This window comes from Nansenia antarctica (genome assembly GCF_963989245.1).
Source record: "Nansenia antarctica genome assembly, chromosome: 14".
NCBI lineage: Eukaryota > Metazoa > Chordata > Actinopteri > Argentiniformes > Microstomatidae > Nansenia > Nansenia antarctica.
This window is the reverse complement of record NC_137684.1, coordinates 13694544-13715603: the sequence shown is the minus strand read 5'-3', so window position 1 is coordinate 13715603 and position 21060 is coordinate 13694544. Positions and strand designations below refer to the sequence as shown.

At 44.4% G+C, this 21060-nt stretch overlaps 1 protein-coding gene across 1 annotated transcript; it reads right to left on the bottom strand.

The window, feature by feature from the left end:
• Positions 1-3684: 3684 nt before the first annotated feature.
• LOC308169865 (aminopeptidase RNPEPL1-like) lies at positions 3685-18990 on the bottom strand (the record flags this gene model as incomplete). Its single annotated transcript, XM_080544598.1, has 16 exons — positions 3685-3852; positions 4228-4370; positions 4707-4931; positions 5535-5643; positions 5899-6011; positions 6774-6887; positions 7153-7388; positions 7650-7766; positions 10272-10423; positions 10653-10793; positions 13716-14158; positions 14310-14425; positions 14612-14850; positions 15979-16188; positions 18180-18389; positions 18982-18990. The coding sequence occupies 16 exons, from the start codon at positions 18988-18990 to the stop codon at positions 3685-3687; spliced, it is 2745 nt and encodes a 914-aa protein (XP_080400724.1).
• Positions 18991-21060: the final 2070 nt, after the last annotated feature.

Sequence of the window (21060 nt, the reverse complement as noted above, 5' to 3'; positions counted from 1 at the left end):
CAATGTAAACGTAAGAGAGGAAGTTGAATATTATTAGTATTAATACATACTTTTAATCATTTCCAAGACAAAACTATTCACATTACAGTTAGTTAGTGAAAATTAAACTTTAAAAATATTTTATTATAAAAATATATGTTTTTTTATGAATCTGACTGGGTGGGCCAGCTGTCAATCTGGGCGGGCCTAGGCCCACCCAGGCCCACCCATAGATCCGCGCCTGAAAACCTGTATGCCTCATCTGCAATGAAACGGTAGCTGTAGAAAAATAATACAATATTCGCCGTCACAATTACACAAGGCATGCAGCCTTCAGAGAGTCATACCCTGAAAAGTCAGAGGCCCGTCACAGAAAGATTGCGAGCTTAAAAGCTGCATATGGACATGCTAGTGGAATTATTAGCAGAACGTCAACTGAACAAGAGAGGGCAACTAGTGCATCTCTTCGGGCTGTCTGGGTTCTCTCCAAGCATAACAAGCCATTTACTGATGCTGAGGTTTTTAAGGTCTGGTCACTGGCATGGTCACTGTTTTGGAGGAACTTGCCACCGACTAATCGCCTCTGTTAAGCAAATACCTCTGTCTTCCACAACTACCGCCCGCCGTGTCCACGTCTTGGCAGAGGACGTCGAACGATGTGTACTTGATGGGGTCAAGGAAGCGCAACACATATCCCTGGCTATTGACGAGTCCACTGACAACACTGACATACCCCAGTTGTGCGTTTTTGTCAGATATTTTGATGGGAAAGATTTCAAAGAAGAACTTTTGGCTTTGATTCCGCTGGAAGGTAATACCACTGGCGAGATAGTTTTTGGAAAATTGGAGGAGCTATTTAATAAGCATGGCTTGTCATTCGAAAAAGTCAACCTAATCGTCACAGATGGTGCTCCTGCCATGGTCGGCAGAAACAGGGGTCTGGTTAGCAGAATTAAGAATGTCGCTCCCAAAATTAATGCACTTCACTGTCTCATTCACCAAAGCGTGCTGTGTGCCAAACTAAGTGGGGATCTGAAAGAGGTTATGGACAAAACAATGAAAATAATTAACTTCATCAGAGGAACTTCCAGTACGCAGCATCGCCTGTTCCGCAAGTTTGTGCTGGAATCTGAAGCCATTCACGAGGACCTCTTACTCCACAGTGACGTGCGCTGGCTGAGTAAGGGCAAAGCCTTGGAACGCTTCATTGAACTCAGGTATAGTAAACTACCAGACTGTGAACTTTATACTGTTTAGAAGTCCAGGCCTAGTTATAGAGTCAGAGGTGTTGTATCAGAGGGGGTTGGGTGACACCTGGCCCGGTGCTAGGACTTTGGTGGCCATAAACCAGATAGTGATTGTGCCCCTGACACCCTTTGGTTTGGTGGTAGGGGAGTTTCTGATTGACGAGTGGAACCCCCCCCCCACCCCTCCTCGTCTAGCGGCTGTGGCCCTAAACAACCACAGAGACTGTTTAATGCCATCGACCGGCCCTGGGTGATGCAGACCAAACACTATAGGCCAACCTTCCTTGGTTCTCAACGTACTACCCCCCCAGACAATGGAGAAGAACTGAGAAGAGGAGAGCAGGAAAAACAACAAAGAAAAACGAACGAACAAACATATTATTTTATCAATGTTCTAATTAAACACCCTTTGGAATTATACGCCATCTTTTAGCCCAAGAACCCGACACGACTCACAGGGCTGCGTTCGTAAAGTCGCTGTCGGTCTCTGAGAGCAACACTGGCTGGGTTCAACGTCATAGAGCGACCAAAGTCATTTGATTGGACAAGAGGCATTCGAACGAGCGCCGATCAGATTTCCAGAGCGTATTTACGAACGCAAAACCCACAGTGTCTTGGTTCCAGGGGTGGAAAGCAGCTAACAGCAGCGGCATCATCATCATCATCATCATCATCATCATCAGCATCATCAGCAGCAGCAGCAGCAGCAGCAAGCAGCAAGAGCAGCAGCAAGCAGCAAGACGATATCAGAGACTTGTGTTCCACCACCTCACCGCCGACACACACACACACACACACACACACACACACACACACACGCACACACAGCACAGTGTTATAAAAAAATTAAAAAAGGCACAACTGCCACATACTGTATTGATTATCGACGATCAGAGTCTCCCTCTAGTCTTTACAAAAATAGACACCTCTTGATTTACATGGATAGGATCAAGTGACACCCCACGACCGCAATGTCTCGTTTGCAAAGAGGTGCTGGCTAATGGTAATGCTTATTATGGGTTGATTCCAATGGTGGACATGTTGTTAATACTTGCTAGCATTAATACATCCGTTCTAGGCTTTTGAAAGGACCAGTGTAGACAAACGTTTTGTCACAAAAGCATTTATTAATTTTATTGACATAATTAATACAAAATAAATCACATTAAGCCCATAATTATCACAGTAGTCGATGGACCAGGAGAAACTGTAACACCATGGTTCAGAGTTGTTTAAACAGCCACTACTAACTTGGAAGTTAGTCGGAAGTGATTTGGCCACAAATATTGTTCTCCCCCATCACTCCTATTGTTTTTTTGAGTTAGCGCCAGTGGCTACGGTTAGCTGAAGCTAGTAGTGGCTATTTAAACAACTCTAACCATGGATTAGCTTCTTTTGGCCCATACACCACTTTCAAGGCAAGGAACCATCGGACTATAAGGTGTGAAATAGAGAACTATCCCTTGAACATTTGATTAACCCTCCCTCCCCCTTCAATCACAGAGAGGAACATTATTATATGCAACTATCTGGAAGTGATACAAGGCTAGATAAGAGAGCAGGCTCATTGACAGAGCAGCAGACACTAATGAACAGATGAGAACCAGTGGGTTACTGAGAAAAGTACAGAGCTCCACTTTGAAGGCACATAGGCGGCCCTGCTCTCCCTCTTTCAACAGACTTTAACTGACAAATAACTGGAATGACTGAGTGGGAGTGGGAGGGTTTAACACCAGGATGACTGAGTGGGAGGGTTTAACACCTGGATGACTGAGTGGGAGTGAGAGGGTTTAACACCTGGATGACTGAGTGGGAGGGTTTAACACCTGGATGACTGAGTGGGAGGGTTTAACACCAGGATGACTGAGTGGGAGGGTTTAACACCTGGATGACTGAGTGGGAGGGTTTAACACCAGGATGACTGAGTGGGAGGGTTTAACACCTGGATGACTGAGTGGGAGTGGGAGGGTTTAACACCTGGATGACTGAGTGGGAGGGTTTAACACCAGGATGACTGAGTGGGAGGGTTTAACACCTGGATGACTGAGTGGGAGTGGGAGGGTTTAACACCTGGATGACTGAGTGGGAGGGTTTAACACCTGGATGACTGAGTGGGAGGGTTTAACACCTGGATGACTGAGTGGGAGTGGGAGGGTTTAACACCTGGATGACTGAGTGGGAGTGGGAGGGTTTAACACCAGGATGACTGAGTGGGAGGGTTTAACACCTGGATGACTGAGTGGGAGGGTTTAACACCTGGATGACTGAGTGGGAGGGTTTAACACCTGGATGACTGAGTTGGAGTGGGAGGGTTTAACACCTGGATGACTGAGTGGGAGGGTTTAACACCTGGATGACTGAGTGGGAGGGTTTAACACCTGGATGACTGAGTGGGAGGGTTTAACACCAGGATGACTGAGTGGGAGGGTTTAACACCTGGATGACTGAGTGGGAGGGTTTAACCTGTTGGTAGGGCGCTGGTGGTCTGAAACAGTATTTGATGGAGAGTCCGTCTCAGATTGGGATGGAGGCGGGCCTGGGTCTGGTAGAACACCTCCACTGCAAAAGACTTCAACACCCCGGCACAGAGGTCCTCGTAGAGGGGCATGGTGTACAAGCTGGACGTCTGGGAGAGACCAGAGAGAGGGGGGTGTGACGTCAGTTCAAACATGACCAGTTTGGGTTGAGGTATTGTCATACTAAAGTAGTCTTTTTTTATTTTTTTATTATTCAAACAAAATAAATATAAAATTAGTTGAGGATGTGCAGGTGAGGCTGATTAGTTGAGCAGGTGATTGTTAAAAAAGAAACTCCCCTCGAAACCTATGATATAAACTTCTTTCGCACAAAAAGTGTCGCAACCCTCTTTTAATTGTGACATTTTTCTAGAGACTGCACTGCTACCAATCTAGCAGTTCAACATACTAGAATTAAGACCCATGGGGGAAAAACAGCTAGATGTTAAAGCATCGATCGGTTCCTCCAGCCGTCCACCACTCACGTGTTTGTGCAGGAAGCCGCGGACGCGTGGCAGGTCGGGGTAGAAGCTGTTCCGCACCACAATCTGCAGCCAGCGGATCTGCACCTCTGCGTTCATGCCGTCCAGTAGCGCAGAGTAGCAGCGTGACAGGTGACTCATCACCTCTGAGGACACACAGGGACAAGCCAATCAGGTCTCTAGGTCGGCGAATGAACAGAAGCATACAAGTATCCAATCACAGACGACAGACGTGTTGACTACTTTCATTAGGGTTTCTTGAGTGTAAAGTGTGATGTTTTTATTTCCTGTAGTTCTGTTTTAAATTGTTTATAACATCTGAGGCCGTATTTCCCCTGTGGATTTACCTGCCCAGGGACTGCTGATGTGATTCAGCTACCCAGCTAATTCAGGGAGAGTCAATGACTGTCCACTGTCCCTTTTAAATAAACTAATCAATAAAAATAGGGGGAGTCAGAGCAGACGGAGGAGGTGAGCGGTACCGTGGGAGAGCGGGGAGCGGTCTAGGAGTCGGTCCAGGAACAGAACAGTCTGGAAGGTGCTCCAGGTAGAGAGGTCGAAGGCGGCTATGGCCTCCGTGTCAGGGGGGTGTGTGGCCCACAGCTCACACAGACTCTGAACTGGGTTGGTCAGGACCCCCCCGGCAGAGAGGTCTGGTTCACAGAGGGGGGGGCCACACCCGTTCAGCCAGTGCTCAAACTCTAGGCCTGAGAGAGAGGGGGAGAGAGAGGGGCATGCGGTGGCCAAGACCAAGTAGTTATAGCTCAGTTCTGTTGGTTCAGACAAAAACAGTGTTTACACAGGAACATGTTCCAATACTTTACTAGTACTGTTGTCTCTGTTAACTGAGCTAGGACAGGGCATACCGCTAAATCTGGTAAGTTGGGCAGAGGTGAAATACAGGTCATGTAAAGAAATAATGGGAGAAATGTATGTATACAGGGTTCCCACAGGGTTCCCACACCTTGTGACACATCAAATTCAAGCACCTTTCAAGGACTTTCAAGACTCAATTCAAAGTTAAGCAATACAGAGACTTATTTACTAATTGACGAGCTAAGTAAAATATTTTTGAATATACAGTATATATACAGTATATATATTTATTTTTTTTGAGACAGAGAGGGGAATTCAAGCATTTTCAATGACCCATGTCTATTTTCAAAAACGTTTAAGACGTGGATTTTTTTCTCTCAAATTCACAAACTTTCAAGGATTTCAAGGACCCGTGGGAACCCTGATATAGTCCATTCAGATCTACGTAGGTGTATATAGGGTGGATGCTAGTGGTTGTGTTTTCGGACACTCACCCTCTCTCTCTGCCACACAGCTCTCCTTCAGGTCAGGGAAGAAACCCAGGAAGAAATCCAGCAGGTCCTGGGCCACCACGCTACTGAACTTAAACTGCTCTATGTAGGCCTGAGGGAGACACAGGACACTGGTTAAACTGCTCTATGTAGGCCCGAGGAGACACACAGGACACTGGTTAAACTGCTCTATGTAGGCCTGAGGAGACACACAGGACACTGGTTAAACTGCTCTATGTAGGCCACACAAACACACACACACAAACACACACAAACACACAAACTGCTCTATGAGACACTCAGGACAGGTTGGTTGTGAGTGAGGGCGAGGCTGCATGTATGAACACCATCCTGTACTCAGTCTCACCCTCAGGAAGCTGTCAAACCGCTGGACGTTCCCACACAGCTGAGACAGGTAGGACACGAAGCAGAAGCCCTTCTCGTAGGTGAACAAGTTCATCAGACTGCTGGGGTTAATACCTGAGGAGGAGACAGGAACACATAGGGAAGTTACACACAGAGGAAACGGAGTCATGCAATATATTACATTTGAGAGAAAGTCAAAACCAGGGGCGTAAAAAAACCAGGTGGCGTAGCGGGTTAAGCGTTGACCATGTAACTGCAGGGTCCCCGGTTCGATTCCGGCCGGGGACATATCCTGCATGTCATCCCTCCTCTCTCTCTCACCCATCCTTCCTGTCTAAACCTTCACTGTAACTGTCAATAAAAATGAAAAATATGAGTGGGACTGCCCCACTCAGAAAAAATAACTTTAAAAAAAAAAAAGGGTAGGTGAAACTAACACATGTTAAATGTGCTGCCATGCCTATAGACCTCAAACACTCAATTACAAAAATTTACAATTGACTTAAAATATGACTTAAAATATTACATATATACTTGTCATTGACGGTTGGAGAAGTGTCTGGAATGCACATGCACAGTATTTCTGTGTCTTTCTCAATCTCAAGTGAAGACGATAATGAGATGTGTTAATTATTTTAACTTTCTCTTCTTTGTGTGTCTGTGTCTCACTCTCACAGGTGTGTGAGTCTAACTAAAGCAGGTGTGTGAGTCTAACTAAAGCAGGTGTGTGAGTCTAACTAAAGCAGGTGTGTGAGTCTAACTAAAGCAGGTGTGTGAGTCTAACTAAAGCAGGTGTGTGAGTCTAACTAAAGCAGCTGTGTGAGTCTAACTAAAGCAGGTGTGTGAGTCTAACTAAAGCAGGTGTGTGTAGATTACCTGGCTCAAATTTCACCTGTAGCTTGCTGCCCGGGTTGTTGTCTCCTAGCAGACGCATCTCTCTGTGCAGAGCGTCAAGCCGGAACACCGTCTCCAGGCAGGTAAAGGCCTCACCTGGGGGAGGAGACGCAGGTAGACAGATGTTTGCACATGTGTGTGTGAGACAGAGAGAGAGAGAGAGAGAGAGAGAGAGAGAGTACACTATAAGCTACTTTGGTATGAGAGTGCATCTCTATAGTTTGTATGTGTGTGTTTGTGTGTATGTGTGTGTGTGTGTATGTGTGTTTGTATGTATGTATGTATGTATGTATGTTTGTGTGTGTGTGTGTGTGTGTGTGTGTGTGTGTGTGTGTGTGTGAGTGTGTGTGCGTGCGTGTACCGTAGGCCTCTGTGGTGATGCGTCTCTGAGCGTACATGGCCAGCCCCTCGCTCAGCCACATCTCCTCCCAGGTGGCGTTGGTGACGGCGTTACCGAACCAGCCGTGGGCGATCTCATGGATGACTAAGATCAGCAGGAACTCTCGGCTCTCCAGGATGGAGGAGATGATGAACGTCAGGCAGGGGTTCTCCATGGCAACGATGGGAAACGACGGGGGAAGAAACACGATGTCGTACCTGTCAGAGGAGGACACCGTGAGATAGATACACCCAGACAGACAGACAGACAGACAGACAGACATAGATACACCCAGACAGACAGACAGACATAGATACATCCAGACAGACAGACAGACAGACATAGATACATCCAGACAGACAGACAGACAGACAGACATAGATACAGACAGACAGACAGACAGACAGATGATGTCGTACCTGTCAGAGGATGACCCTAACCCTGCGGTTACATGGTCGACATGCTGTGTTGACACTGACCTTCCCCACACGTAGGGCCCAAACAGCCCCTCAGCCACGCCCAGCCAGCGTTCCACGCTGCCCCCCAGCTTGTTCACAGCACAGGTCAGCACACACGGCTCGGCCCACACCCGGCTCCTGGGGGAGAGATAAGAGTGCAGGGGGGGGGGGGGGGGGGGAGAGGGTCAAAGGTTACTTTCAGCTAACAATAGAACAGCCACGAGTAAAGAAAAGTGTTCTATCTTTACACTATCACATTTCAGGACCCTCCTTTCATGACTTGTCCTAGATATGTGTGTTCTACCACCCAGTATCCTTACATTTTCAAAATCACATCAGGATAAGCTAGTATGAAGCTATTTTGCCGTTTTTCTGTGTAGGAGGCAGGCTAATTTACAAGCGGCCAACTAGTGGTCGTTGTGTGTAAATAGCAGTAGCAGTCATTTGACCCCCCGAGGCAGCTCTTTTAGTAGGTAAAAAAGGCACGGCTGTTCTAGTGTTAAACTATTAAGATCACACGGCCACGGTAAAATCTTTGACAACTTTCTCTGTCTGTCTGTTTTCTCTGCCACATCTCAGATCAGCACCCTAGTGATCCAGCCATTCCCAGACTCATCCTCGTCACTCGACGTCTTTGACGTTACCACATTGTTTCCCAACTAACCGAGGGCCGATACCACATTGTTGTCCCACTAACTGATATCAACATTGTTGTCCCACTAACCGAGGGCCGATACCACATTATTGTCCCACTAACTGATATCAACATTGTTGTCCCACTAACTGATAACATTGTTGTCCCACTAACTAATATCAACATTGTTGTCCCACTAACTAATATCAACATTGTTGTCCCACTAACTGATATCAACATTGTTGTCCCACTAACTAATATCAACATTGTTGTCCCACTAACTGATATCAACATTGTTGTCCCACTAACTGATATCAACATTGTTGTCCCACTAACTGATATCAACAATGTTGTCCCACTAACTAATATCAACAATGTTGTCCCACTAACTGATATCAACATTGTTGTCCCACTAACTAATATCAACAATGTTGTCCCACTAACTGATATCAACATTGTTGTCCCACTAACTGATATCAACATTGTTGTCCCACTAACTAATATCAACATTGTTGTCCCACTAACTGATATCAACATTGTTGTCCCACTAACTGATATCAACATTGTTGTCCCACTAACTGATATCAACAATGTTGTCCCACTAACTAATATCAACAATGTTGTCCCACTAACTGATATCAACATTGTTGTCCCACTAACTAATATCAACATTGTTGTCCCACTAACTGATATCAACATTGTTGTCCCACTAACTGATATCAACATTGTTGTCCCACTAACTAATATCAACAATGTTGTCCCACTAACTGATATCAACATTGTTGTCCCACTAACTGATATCAACATTGTTGTCCCACTAACTAATATCAACATTGTTGTCCCACTAACTGATATCAACATTGTTGTCCCACTAACTGATATCAACATTGTTGTCCCACTAACTGATATCAACAATGTTGTCCCACTAACTAATATCAACAATGTTGTCCCACTAACTGATATCAACATTGTTGTCCCACTAACTAATATCAACATTGTTGTCCCACTAACTGATATCAACATTGTTGTCCCACTAACTAATATCAACATTGTTGTCCCACTAACTAATATCAACATTGTTGACCCACTAACTGATATCAACAATGTTGTCCCACTAACTAATATCAACATTGTTGTCCCACTAACTGATATCAACATTGTTGTCCCACTAACTAATATCAACATTGTTGTCCCACTAACTAATATCAACATTGTTGTCCCACTAACTGATATCAACAATGTTGTCCCACTAACTAATATCAACAATGTTGTCCCACTAACTAATATCAACATTGTTGTCCCACTAACTAATATCAACAATGTTGTCCCACTAACTAATATCAACAATGTTGTCCCACTAACTGATATCAACATTGTTGTCCCACTAACTGATATCAACATTGTTGTCCCACTAACTGATATCAACATTGTTGTCCCACTAACTAATATCAACAATGTTGTCCCACTAACTGATATCAACATTGTTGTCCCACTAACTAATATCAACAATGTTGTCCCACTAACTGATATCAACATTGTTGTCCCACTAACTGATATCAACAATGTTGTCCCACTAACTAATATCAACAATGTTGTCCCACTAACTGATATCAACATTGTTGTCCCACTAACTAATATCAACAATGTTGTCCCACTAACTGATATCAACATTGTTGTCCCACTAACTGATATCAACAATGTTGTCCCACTAACTAATATCAACAATGTTGTCCCACTAACTGATATCAACATTGTTGTCCCATAACTGATATCAACATTGTTGTCCCACTAACTGATATCAACATTGTTGTCCCACTAACTGATATCAACATTGTTGTCCCACTAACTGATATCAACATTGTTGTCCCACTAACTAATATCAACAATGTTGTCCCACTAACTGATATCAACATTGTTGTCCCACTAACTAATATCAACATTGTTGTCCCGCTAACTGATATCAACATTGTTGTCCCACTAACTAATATCAACATTGTTGTCCCACTAACCGAGGGCCGATGTCGACATGCTGCAGGTCCCCCGCCACCAGGGCCACCAGGTAGGCAGGGACGGGATGCTCCATGGAGAACTGGAACACTCGGTCCTGCTTGGAGTAGGCACTGCGGGAGGCACTCATGAGAACAGTCACACCCTCCGGGACCTGCACACACACACACACACACACACACACACACACACACACACACACACACACACACACACACACACACACACAAAGGACAATGGACACATCAATTAGTAGCTAAATGCCCAAAAACAATTAAACAAAGTGAGATTGAGGAAACACAAAAGAAAAGAGAGAAAGGGGATGAGAGAGTTCACAAGAGGTAAGTGGTGCTGATGTTACTGATGCAGAATTTCAGACTCACTCTGACAGTCGCAGTGTAGGTGCTCTTCACGGCTGGTGTGTCGAAGCAGGGGAAGAAGGAGCGATTGCATACAGAATGGCCCTGAGTGAAAACCATTGGCCGGGTCTGACCACACGTCAGCTCGGCATCCAGCCACCAGATCTGTGACAGAGGACCCAGGACCAATGATAAATATATCGCTCCTGTTGTCTTCATATACTTTAGGTGCATGCAATGGACCTATCGCTAAGCCACACCCCCTTTGAAAACTGGGACAAACAAACAACGCTTCACTGACAGTGACTGACTGACCGACCGTGACTGAATGACATCCAATGGCGGGAGTTGGCAAATTTCTGATTTCTGATTTACCACAGCAAGTAACAGACATGTTTTTTTAAAGAATATTTAGTCTAGAAGCTTTTCACCATCAGATATTAGCGAGTTGTTTGTCCGAGTTTTCACCCCTAATCTCCGTTTTGCGTGTTCACGTGTAGCCGTAGTGGCGTCCCAATTCATTACTCATTTAGGGTTAGGGTTAGGGTTGGCTCCGTTCGGAGCAAATCTTGACCCTCATTTGATTCGGAGCCATGAGACTCCCTTCCGGCATGCATTGCGAAACATCTACAGAAATGTTCTTTTCGCTCTCGTAATACGGAAGCGAGCCTGAAATGTCATTTACTTTTTCTGGAATTACTTGTAATTAAAGACTTGAAAAATTATGATAACCATCGTATTATCTTAGTTTAATGTCATTACAATGCAATATAGACCTTTTATTTATAACAAGCATAACCCAAAAATCGCTTTTATGTCGGTGCTGTGTCTAACGTGACAGTAACGCAACGCTGCATGACAGTCGAGCATTTCAGAGATGTACAATCATAAATCAATTATTACCTGTGGCGTTTGACAGCGGATGATGGTACACATATGTAAAGTTATCTATCAAACATTCATCTGATTTGTACATGATGCGCATTTTGACCTATTTCCATGTAGCAGCACCCGCAATCTAATCCGAGCAGTTGTTATTAGGTAATATTATTAATGGGTTGTATCATTCATTTAAATGTATTATAGACCTTTTCTTTATAACAAGCACAACAACAACAAAACGTTATTATGCCGATGTGCTGTGTGTCTAACGTTACAAGCTGATTTGTGCATGACAGCCGCGCATTGACATATTTCCATGTCTGATGTCTAATGTCTAATGTCTGATGTACTAATGTCATTTCAATGCATTATAGACCTTTTCTTTACACGCTTCGTGCACTAGGTGGGCCGCGAATACTGTAGAGATTTGTAAAGTGGGCCGTGAGTCCAAAAAGGTTGGGAACCGCTGCATTAGACTATCAAAGCAGGACACCGGAGATATCTGCGTGTTTGTCACAGGGCAAACACCTGTTCCTCTGCCCGGCGTCAGTCCAATGGAATCGTCAAGCACAGCCTTCCCCATATAAATACATCGGTGCGCGATTACAGAGATGTAAAATCATGTTTATTTAAAAATAAATTGTGGTGTTTGACAGCGGATGATGATAGACATATTTAATGTGAAGTTATCTATCTAACGTTAGGCTGATGTGTGCATGATAGACGCGCATGACCTATGTCCATGTTTTATTTACAGCTATGGCACGTATTAAACCAAAACAACCCGCAATCCTATCCGAGCAGTTGTTATTATGTAATATTGTTGATGGGTTATATAATTTAATCTTATTTCAATGCATTATAGACCTTTTCTTTATAACAAGCATAACAAAAGAAATCGCTGTTATGCCGAGGTGCTTAACATAGAAAGTTCCACAGTCCAGCGCGCTTGGGACAGCCGGCAGGACACCGGAGCGCGTTTGTCACAGGCTGACGCTGCCCCGGCGTCAGCCTTCCCAATAGAAATAAATCGGTGCGCGATTCACATTTCAGAGATGTACAATCATGTTTATTTAGAAATAAATTATTACCTGTGGTGTTTGACAGCATGATAGGCGTGAATTCTCCCCCCTTGGTGGTATATGACGCTATAGTTGTTATTATACCAAAACAACCGGCAATCTAATCCGAGCAGTTGTTATTATGTACTATTATATATGTAGTTAACTAATGCAGTGGACAGCGGCTGTTTCTCCAGCGTTCCTGTCACATCGGATTTCGTAACGTCATAAAATTAAATCTGTAAGTCATGCACTTTTCCATGTTTCCCTTTGATGGCATATGACGCCGTAAATGTAACTAAAGTTCAGCCTCGAAGTTGTTGCACTGTTGTCCTAAATCAGTGCAGACTGGCAGGGTAGGAGCACAGGTTTTATACAGGTTAGAGCTTATTCTGTCATGGTCTGATAATGAAGCATTGTTCTTTTTTATTTGATGACTTGTTTGATCGATTGATAGCGTTCAAGTTCATTCAAGTTGTGAATGAATCGCGAGCGTCAATGCTTTTCTACGATACTACGTGTAATGGCACTTGGACATAGAATAATAAGACACTTGAGTCTGGGTTCAACAAAGGTATAACCAGTTTACTTCGGTTCTCTCGACACCTGTCAGTCACCTAGTGGTATATCATGAACTCTCTCTTAGGCGCATGCGCTGTCCTGACTATGAATTAACCCATTCATTACACTACGGATGACGTATTAGGGTTGTCCCATTTCCCCCGGGGAACCACTACGGCTATGGCTCCAAAACGAGTGACTCCAAAACGAGTGACTCCAAAACGAGTGACTCCAAAACGAGCCAAAGTGGTAAAAAAGAGAATCGGGATTGGGCCGTAATGTAGAGGGGGAGTGGTTGGGGGTGGAGTTAACCAGCTATTGTTCCCACCCATTACCACCCATTACCTGCTGGTGAAAAGTGTCTGTGCAAACTTTGAGGCCGAATTTCTAGGTTTGTTGATTTGGGCGGTATCAACATTCAACTGCATCACTTTTTCAACTTGTTTTCAGATTTCAAACTGAAAAATGATGTTGCCGTACCTGGGGACCTTTTCATCAGACCCTGTCACATATACTTGTACTGAGTGTTTTTCAGGCTATTCTGTCCAAACCGCTGTCAAAGCTGGAAAGTTTAGGATCTTACCGCAGGACCGTCTGTCGTGGTGTAGCGAACTGTGATCTGGAAAGCCCGATGTAGCCGTATCACAGTGGCGGGGAGGCTAATGTTCAGCGATGATCCGTAGTTGGTGAACGGGTCCACACGGTAAGTCAGCGAAAGGGAGACGTCCTGAGCACCGGTGGCGCCAGGTACCTTGCAGTCTATGGAATGGATGAGCAAGGATGGGTGAGTGTCCAACACCAGTGTCTGTACCCCGGGCTGAATGGGTAGTAGCTCCAGGACCTGCCACCCGGTCATCTCTTTTACAGCAAAGTTAAGGCGAAGGTCGAGATGAAAGTGGCAGAGTTTGAAGCAGTGGAAGTTGGACGCCGACGCGATGTCGACCAGGCGACACTGTCCCAGCCCAGCCCGGCCACCTCCACCCCAACCTCCACCTCCACCCCCACCTCCACCTCCACCTCCACCACCTACCACAAGGATAGATAAATAAAAAGTAAAACAAAACCACATGTCAGTAAAAACAACAATAGAAATAGTTTAGAGTAGAGATTAAAAGCAAGTTTAAGAGGATGGGTTTGGAGGAGGAGAGTGTGTGTGATGGAGAGAAGCTCTTCATACCTGGAGCTGATCCCTGATTGGTCAACGCCAACTCTCGGCTGATCACCTGACTGTTCGCCGTCACAGAGCCAAAGTCAGCCAGAGTCTCAATTGTGAGAGAACAGGCTGGGGGAGACCTACACACACACACAGAGAGAGACAGAGACAGACACACGCACACACAGACACACACGCAGACACACACACACACACACACACAGACATTACCAGTGCATCCTTGCCTAACATCGCCTATCAAGGTAATGTATATAAGTGTGTAATGTAAATGTAATGTATGTAAGTGTGGCCGGTGGTCCACGTACGCTATGAGGGGGATCTCCACATCGCCGTCCTCCAGGACCAGCAGTAAGCGGTCCCGGCAGTAAGCGGTCCCGGACGTTGGCTCATCCCCCGCCAGCAGTAAGCGGTCCCAGCAGTATGAATGAATGAATGAGGTCCCGGACGTTGGCTCATCCCCCGCTGGGCTGAACTCCAGGGCTCCGGTCACGGACAGTCCTGGCGCTACCGGCGTGTCCGTGTTCGTCACCCGCAATTTGAACAGCTTATTACGGGGGAAGGAGGGAGAGGGAGTGCGTTTGAGAGACACATGATAGTCTACAAGAGAATAATCATGATCAATATTCACAGTCACACAAGACCTCCTAACTCTTAACACATCAGTTGTATCACTGGTTACCTATTTGATCGCTAGGTATTATGGGATGTATTGCATAGGCTGACTGTACCTTGTAGAAGAACAGTCTTGTCTTGTTTGACAGTTAAGATTTGAAAACTCTTTTGGCAAACTTGAGTCAGACACTAAGATAGGATATACTGTTGTATTGAAATGACAAGCAGCACTAAATGTTACCTTTGAGGCAGGCTGAAGCAGACTAAATGTTACCTTTGAGGCAGGCTGAAGCAGACTAAATGTTACCTTTGAGGCAGGCTGAAGCAGACTAAATGTTACCTTTGAGGCAGGCCCAAGCAGACTAAATGTTACCTTTGAGGCAGGCCCAAGCAGGCGCATCCTAGTGGAGGTTGTTCCCGTGTTGGTCACCGTGACCGTGGCCGTGTAAAGCCGCCCTGCTTTAACGTCGGTGAACTCAACAACCGGAGGACTTATTCGAACAGAACTCGCTGCCATGACGGCAAAAACGGTATCTTAATATTGAAGACGACGGAAATCCTTCTGGTTATGCGAGTTTAATACGTTTTGCGCTCATATCTGCACTTAGAAAACAGCTTAGGAACTTCGTTGATAGTCACATACCGATAGCGAAGTTGACAGCGTTCATGGTTGCCAGGCAACATGGCGAGCCACTCACCTGGGCTGCGTTCGTAAAGACGCTCTGGAAATCTGATCAGCACTCAGTAATGTCTCTTGTCCAATCAAATTACTTGGTCCCTTTGTGATGTTGAACCCAGTGTGCGCTCCGGCGCTCTCAGGGCGAATTTACGAACGAAGCCCTGAGCGGAGGAGGCTGACAGGTTGTGAACAGGTGTGAGAGACAGAAACGGTCCCTTTGTACATTACCAGAACAAAATGAAATGAGCGTAAAAAACGTGGTTGTATCGACTCTCTCGTCACAGGCCAACTAAAGATGCCTTTGTCTCTGGATGGGGCTAGGATGCCTAGGCAAGGCAAATGCATGTACACGTATATAGGCAAATGCATCATTTCTCTTACCCTTCTCATGATCAACCTGAGGGCAGCGGGGTTGTTGGGGTCCACAACCATGAGGGACTCCCACTGGTACACATCAGGGTTGTTCTGGTCAGGAGTGAAGAGAGGCAGAGCTGTGGTTGGTCTGTTCCCTTTGGAGACCAGGGACTTGTCCGCTGGGCCACTGCTGCCCTGAAGACCAGGTTTCTTCTTTGACTTGCGCTTTCTTCTTATCTGACAGTGGGGAAAGATTTGTCTAAATTAACAAGCAAACAAGCAACAAGCAAATTACACAACTTCAAATCAATTTGGATCTAGGAGCAACAATATCAACTTTGGGGCATATCTTTTGGAATGGCCTACAGTCTATTAAAGACTTTAATACAATCTTAACAAGTTGCCTACAGTTATTGTTGGGAAAATAGCCTAAATGTCAAATTTTATTTAATTGACTTAATTGGCTTTAATTAATTGGTTTTAATAGCCTACATTGTGACGTTAGAATTATAAGGTTCTATCTCCATTTTTGTCAGAATTTATTTTTTTACATAATCTGATCCATTAGGTGTTTATTAATGCCTGTGTGGTGCTATTTTTAAAATGTTGAAATGTTTTAGTTAGTAATTCATAAAATACAAAGGTTCCATCTCACAAAACATAATGGAATGTAAAAACTTTGACGCTCAATATCTCGGAACTACCCTAAACGGAGATAGAACCTTATAATTCTAAGCTCACGAAATGTCAATTACGACATTTAGGCTATTTTCCCAACAATAACTGTAGGCAACTTGTTAAGATTATTATCATAGGAAAATGTTACTCACACTTTTCATTGTAGATATTCCTTTGTGTTTGCTTATAAGTTCATATAGTTTCAAGTTTGTCGATAAAAGTTGCGATTTTAGATTTAATCCGTAGAAAACAACAACGGAGGCAATAGTTCTGATTCTAAAGTTGTTGCCGCGTATCCAAAGATTCTGGAACTCGTCGTCATAATAGATGACATGTAATAATGACATAATAGATGACATGTAATAATGACATAATAGATGACATGTCATAATGACATAATAGATGACAAGTGCTGCGTCAATATCCATGGTAGCGAGCACCTGATTCAGTGGCGGCTGGCCAATAGAGGGCGCTAGGGCACCGCCCCCACCTTCCAACGCGAAAAAATAAACATTGTTTACTCATAAAATGCGGCTGATATTCTGTCGGCGCCTATCAGCATTCATTAAAAATCCTGTGTGAAATTCACTGTGAAAATACATATATACAAGGGTAGAGAGTCGGGACGCTGGCCGAATGGGATCCTATGGCAGTGCGAATACTTTTGGCTAACACGTGAGCTGTAGCAGCGCTCCAATTGGCTGTCTCCTATTTCTCGGTCGGGGCGCACAAAAGTGCGCCCTGAGCATGCGCGGATTAACGCATAGGCTTACCTAGGCTGCAGCCTAGGGCCACTACCACTAGGGGGCCACGCAGGACGTAAATGTTACCTTTGAGGCAGGCCCAAGCAGACTAAATGTTACCTTTGAGGCAGGCCCAAGCAGGCGCATCCTAGTGGAGGTTGTTCCCGTGTTGGTCACCGTGACCGTGGCCGTGTAAAGCCGCCCTGCTTTAACGTCGGTGAACTCAACAACCGGAGGACTTATTCGAACAGAACTCGCTGCCATGACGGCAAAAACGGTATCTTAATATTGAAGACGACGGAAATCCTTCTGGTTATGCGAGTTTAATACGTTTTGCGCTCATATCTGCACTTAGAAAACAGCTTAGGAACTTCGTTGATAGTCACATACCGATAGCGAAGTTGACAGCGTTCATGGTTGCCAGGCAACATGGCGAGCCACTCACCTGGGCTGCGTTCGTAAAGACGCTCTGGAAATCTGATCAGCACTCAGTAATGTCTCTTGTCCAATCAAATTACTTGGTCCCTTTGTGATGTTGAACCCAGTGTGCGCTCCGGCGCTCTCAGGGCGAATTTACGAACGAAGCCCTGAGCGGAGGAGGCTGACAGGTTGTGAACAGGTGTGAGAGACAGAAACGGTCCCTTTGTACATTACCAGAACAAAATGAAATGAGCGTAAAAAACGTGGTTGTATCGACTCTCTCGTCACAGGCCAACTAAAGATGCCTTTGTCTCTGGATGGGGCTAGGATGCCTAGGCAAGGCAAATGCATGTACACGTATATAGGCAAATGCATCATTTCTCTTACCCTTCTCATGATCAACCTGAGGGCAGCGGGGTTGTTGGGGTCCACAACCATGAGGGACTCCCACTGGTACACATCAGGGTTGTTCTGGTCAGGAGTGAAGAGAGGCAGAGCTGTGGTTGGTCTGTTCCCTTTGGAGACCAGGGACTTGTCCGCTGGGCCACTGCTGCCCTGAAGACCAGGTTTCTTCTTTGACTTGCGCTTTCTTCTTATCTGACAGTGGGGAAAGATTTTTCTAAATTAACAAGCAAACAAGCAACAAGCAAATTACACAACTTCAAATCAATTTGGATCTAGGAGCAACAATATCAACTTTGGGGCATATCTTTTGGAATGGCCTACAGTCTATTAAAGACTTTAATACAATCTTAACAAGTTGCCTACAGTTATTGTTGGGAAAATAGCCTAAATGTCAAATTTTATTTATTTATTTAATTGGCTTTAATTAATTGGTTTTAATAGCCTACATTGTGACGTTAGAATTATAAGGTTCTATCTCCATTTTTGTCAGAATTTATTTTTTTACATAATCTGATCCATTAGGTGTTTATTAATGCCTGTGTGGTGCTATTTTTAAAATGTTGAAATGTTTTAGTTAGTAATTCATAAAATAGAAAGGTTCCATCTCACAAAACATAATGGAATGTAAAAACTTTGACGCTCAATATCTCGGAACTACCCTAAACGGAGATAGAACCTTATAATTCTAAGCTCACGAAATGTCAATTACGACATTTAGGCTATTTTCCCAACAATAACTGTAGGCAACTTGTTAAGATTATTATCATAGGAAAATGTTACTCACACTTTTCATTGTAGATATTCCTTTGTGTTTGCTTATAAGTTCATATAGTTTCAAGTTTGTCGATAAAAGTTGCGATTTTAGATTTAATCCGTAGAAAACAACAACGGAGGCAATAGTTCTGATTCTAAAGTTGTTGCCGCGTATCCAAAGATTCTGGAACTCGTCGTCATAATAGATGACATGTAATAATGACATAATAGATGACATGTAATAATGACATAATAGATGACATGTCATAATGACATAATAGATGACAAGTGCTGCGTCAATATCCATGGTAGCGAGCACCTGATTCAGTGGCGGCTGGCCAATAGAGGGCGCTAGGGCACCGCCCCCACCTTCCAACGCGAAAAAATAAACATTGTTTACTCATAAAATGCGGCTGATATTCTGTCGGCGCCTATCAGCATTCATTAAAAATCCTGTGTGAAATTCACTGTGAAAATACATATATACAAGGGTAGAGAGTCGGGACGCTGGCCGAATGGGATCCTATGGCAGTGCGAATACTTTTGGCTAACACGTGAGCTGTAGCAGCGCTCCAATTGGCTGTCTCCTATTTCTCGGTCGGGGCGCACAAAAGTGCGCCCTGAGCATGCGCGGATTAACGCATAGGCTTACCTAGGCTGCAGCCTAGGGCCACTACCACTAGGGGGCCACGCAGGACGTAGGCTACGCATAGCCTAGGCTAAATTCGGAAGAGAAAGCTGCAAAAATTAAGCGGACGCACATTAGTGGGCTCTCAAGTCTCACGCATTGGGCGTGAGACACACGGGTTGAAATGTGGCGTGTGAACGGGTTGAAATGCGTGTGTCTCACGCCCAATGCGTGAGACTTGAGAGCCCTGTTATAGCTAAGTAAAAATAAAAAAAAATAAAAAAAGCTGCGACGACCAATGTTGTTGAGAGTGAGAGCTACGAAGCAGTTAGCACTGGGTCGGGTGTCGCTAGCAGCACTGAGGCGAACATGGGGGACAGCAACAGAGAGACAGACAACAGGAGAGGAGAGCAACAGAGAGACAGACAACAGGAGAGGACAGCAACAGAGAGACAGACAACAGGACATCAACAGAGAGACAGACAACAGGACAGCAACAGAGACACAGACAACAGGACAGCAACAGAGAGACAGACAACAGGACAGCAACAGAGAGACAGACAACAGGACAGCAACAGAGAGACAGACAACAGGAGAGGAGAGCAACAGAGAGACAGACAACAGGAGAGGAGAGCAACAGAGAGACAGACAACAGGAGAGGAGAGCAACAGAGAGACAGACAACAGGAGAGGAGAGCAACAGAGAGGCAGACAACAGGAGAGGAGAGCAATAGAGAGGCAGACAACAGGAGAGGAGAGCAATAGAGACAGAACTGAGGTGAGGTGAGCAACAGAGATAGTTCAGGATGATAACAAACAGTTCAGTATGACAGAGACAACTAATAGAAAGACAACTGTATGATTATAGAGTTTACATGTTCAAGGAAATATTGTATGATAATAGAAAGGTACACTTTAATTTAATTAAAGAAGTAACAAAGAACACATTTATTATCACAATTGCATTGTGTTCCATGTCTTTCTCCATTGAATAAATAATGCCTAGTTGAATGGCTAAACAAGACAACTGTCAGTACTGCTAGAATTATTCACCTTACCGCTGCACAGATAGACAAAGGGTATAAGTCCATTCTGTTAACATTAGGTCTACTCTGCTAACAAAGACTATTCCAGTTGATTTGTCAGTTGTTGTGCATTATATTTTTGGTGTGTTTGCAGTTTGCCCTTTAATACAAGTTATATATTCTCATGCTAAAATGTAAATCCAGATTCTAAAGTTGATATTCTTCCCCGTGGAGCATGCCCCCATAACCTGTGCCCCACCCAACATTTTTATCACCAGCCGCCACTGACCTGATTGCTAAATTAATGTACTGAAACAAATTAACATAGCTTAAATTCAACTTGATACACAGCAGTCATTGTCTGAATTAACAGGCTCAACATTTGATTGATAGTGTAGCCTATGTGACAGAAGAAGAAAAAAAAATACATTTAAAAACATGCATAAGAGTCATGATAA